Raw genomic sequence first — 2,321 nt, 5'->3', positions numbered from 1 at the left:
TATATATATATATACATATATAAAACGCTTTTAATGCCATAGATTCCAGAGCTTTATGTAGAGAAAGGAAAACGGTATAATTACATAAAAGTGAGAATAGATATGATTAGAGGTGGAGTGTAATGGATTTAGGTGGAATATTTTCAGAGAAACGAAAATTGAACGAGTAAGTAATTAGTTTTCTGCTGAATATATTCTGAGAAGATGTAAAATGGATGTGCAATATCATACATAGAGATACATACTTTATGATGGGGGAAGCCCTTCAGATAATAGTTAATAAAATCTGAAATATCGATTGCCATCAACGAGAAAGTCTCGCATCTTTAATAATATACTCTTACTTGTGGATATAATGAATCTTACAGAGTTTAGAAAAATAGAAAATGTAGCGCAGTCTTTCGTTTCAATTAAAAAATAACTATAGGTAAGTTAACCCATTTTTAAAACAACATGCAACCACACTTATCAAAAATAATTATTACAAAATTAGAAAAAAGAAAATCAGACATTTTTTTTTTACTCTGATCGAAGTAAGTTAAAAAAAAAACAAAAAACAAAAACCCTTTCTTAGGAAAGAGAAGGTTAAAATGTTTCAAGTGGAAGTTATTCAAACAGCATATAGATACAAACTATGATTAGTTAAGAGCAGAGAAGTGTTTATAAATTTACCAAAATAATAGTGCTTGTTATTGGCGAAGTATCACTGACAAGTTGTTGAGGGAACTACACAACAATGGCATTAGAGTGTAAAATAAGTTTACAAGAGTAGAGAAATTAGAAATGACACTGTTTGTATTATTGCATATAAATAAGTATAGACAGTGTAAGATCTGTGTAATGGATGCGATAGTGAACAAGTATGTATACAAAACTGATGGATATTTTTAATTGATATTTTCAATGTTGCAGACAGTTGGCAATGTTTTATTACATGATGGCAGCTGAAGCTGGGATTGAAGTCGGTACTTTCAATGTTGCTTGGCTTTGTGAAGAAAATAAGGTAACGTTAATAAATACTTATATGCTTATAAAATTAACTCCGTATAGGGTTATGCAATAAGTAGCAACACTTGAAAAGAGAATTATTCGAAATTAGTACGCAGGCGTGGCTATGTGGTAAGCTTGTTTCCCAACCTCGTGGTTCTGAGTTCAGTCCCACTTGGGAAAGTGTCCTCTACTATAGCCTCGGACCAGCCAAAGCCTTGTGAGTGGATTTGGTAGACGGAAACTGAAAGAAACCTGTCGTATATATGTATATATTTTTGTGTGTGTCTGTGTTTGTCACGCCACCATCGCTTGACAACTGATGCTGGTGTGTTTATGTCCTCGTAAAGTAGCGGTTCGGCAACAGAGACTAGAGTAAGTACTAGGCTAGAATAAGTACTAGGCTTACAAAGAATAAGTTCTGGGATCGATTTCTTCCACTAATGCCTGTTAAAGCAGTGTTTCAGTATATAGATATAAATATTCAATCCATCGCTACGTGCGTTTCCACAATCACGTGAATTGTGAAGGAAACCAAACAAATAAGCGAACATACCAATGTTTAAGATGATACACACTATAACAACAGAAACAGTGAAAAGGTTACCATAACAGTGTAGTATTAATCAATTCGGTCAACAAACCCCATTGTATAGCAGCTGACCGCCTGTTGGTTTCATAGTTTACTGTGGGAGTTCACGTCTTGAATGGAATAAAACAAAGAAATGTTCTACCATCCTTAAATTTGCTGAATAAATGACGTTCCTTAAAATATACAGAATGAATAGCAAATAAATCCAACACCATCACACACACCTCCGTCCCCATATTACTACCATTCCTTCCTCTACTCTCATTACCTACCTCTCCCTACCAAGTATACACAGAAGTAGTATACACAGAATTACCCTCATAGCTAGATTGGCCTTCATGTTGGCAAGAAGTGATAAATATCCCTCTATGATTCATCCACTAATGCAGCATCACCTGAAGAAATGACTCAATGATGATGAACAACCGGATGCCCACGGATACTACGGACTATACTATGCTCTTCCCAAGGATACGGACTCTGATGTTAAAGTCATATAATTTGTGGAAACATGCGTAGAAATGTATTAAATATTTATAAATTCCATCCTAGAATTATTGTTATTATTATATCTATCCTACATTATATCGGTATAACCATGATGCAACCCTGAAAAACTGACTCACTAGTGAGTCAGTTTTTCAGGGTTGCATCATGGTTATACCGATATAATGTAGGATAGATATAATAATAACAATAATTCTAGGATGGAATTTATAAATATTTAATACATTTCTACGCG

At 34.0% G+C, this 2,321-nt stretch overlaps 1 protein-coding gene across 1 annotated transcript in view; it reads left to right on the top strand.

Moving 5' to 3' along the window:
* The window catches only part of LOC106868348 (protein sel-1 homolog 3), a 58,071-nt gene that overhangs the window by 40,355 nt on the left and 15,395 nt on the right, over positions 1–2,321 (top strand). The window contains exon 18 of the mRNA XM_052968032.1: positions 913–1,003. Within this exon, the coding sequence (XP_052823992.1) occupies positions 913–1,003 (91 nt within the window). The remainder of the gene's footprint in view (positions 1–912; positions 1,004–2,321) is intronic.

Source organism: Octopus bimaculoides, chromosome 5 (genome assembly GCF_001194135.2).
Source record: "Octopus bimaculoides isolate UCB-OBI-ISO-001 chromosome 5, ASM119413v2, whole genome shotgun sequence".
NCBI lineage: Eukaryota > Metazoa > Mollusca > Cephalopoda > Octopoda > Octopodidae > Octopus > Octopus bimaculoides.
The sequence above is the reverse complement of the archived record's forward strand: the minus strand, read 5'-3'. Positions and strand labels throughout refer to the sequence as shown.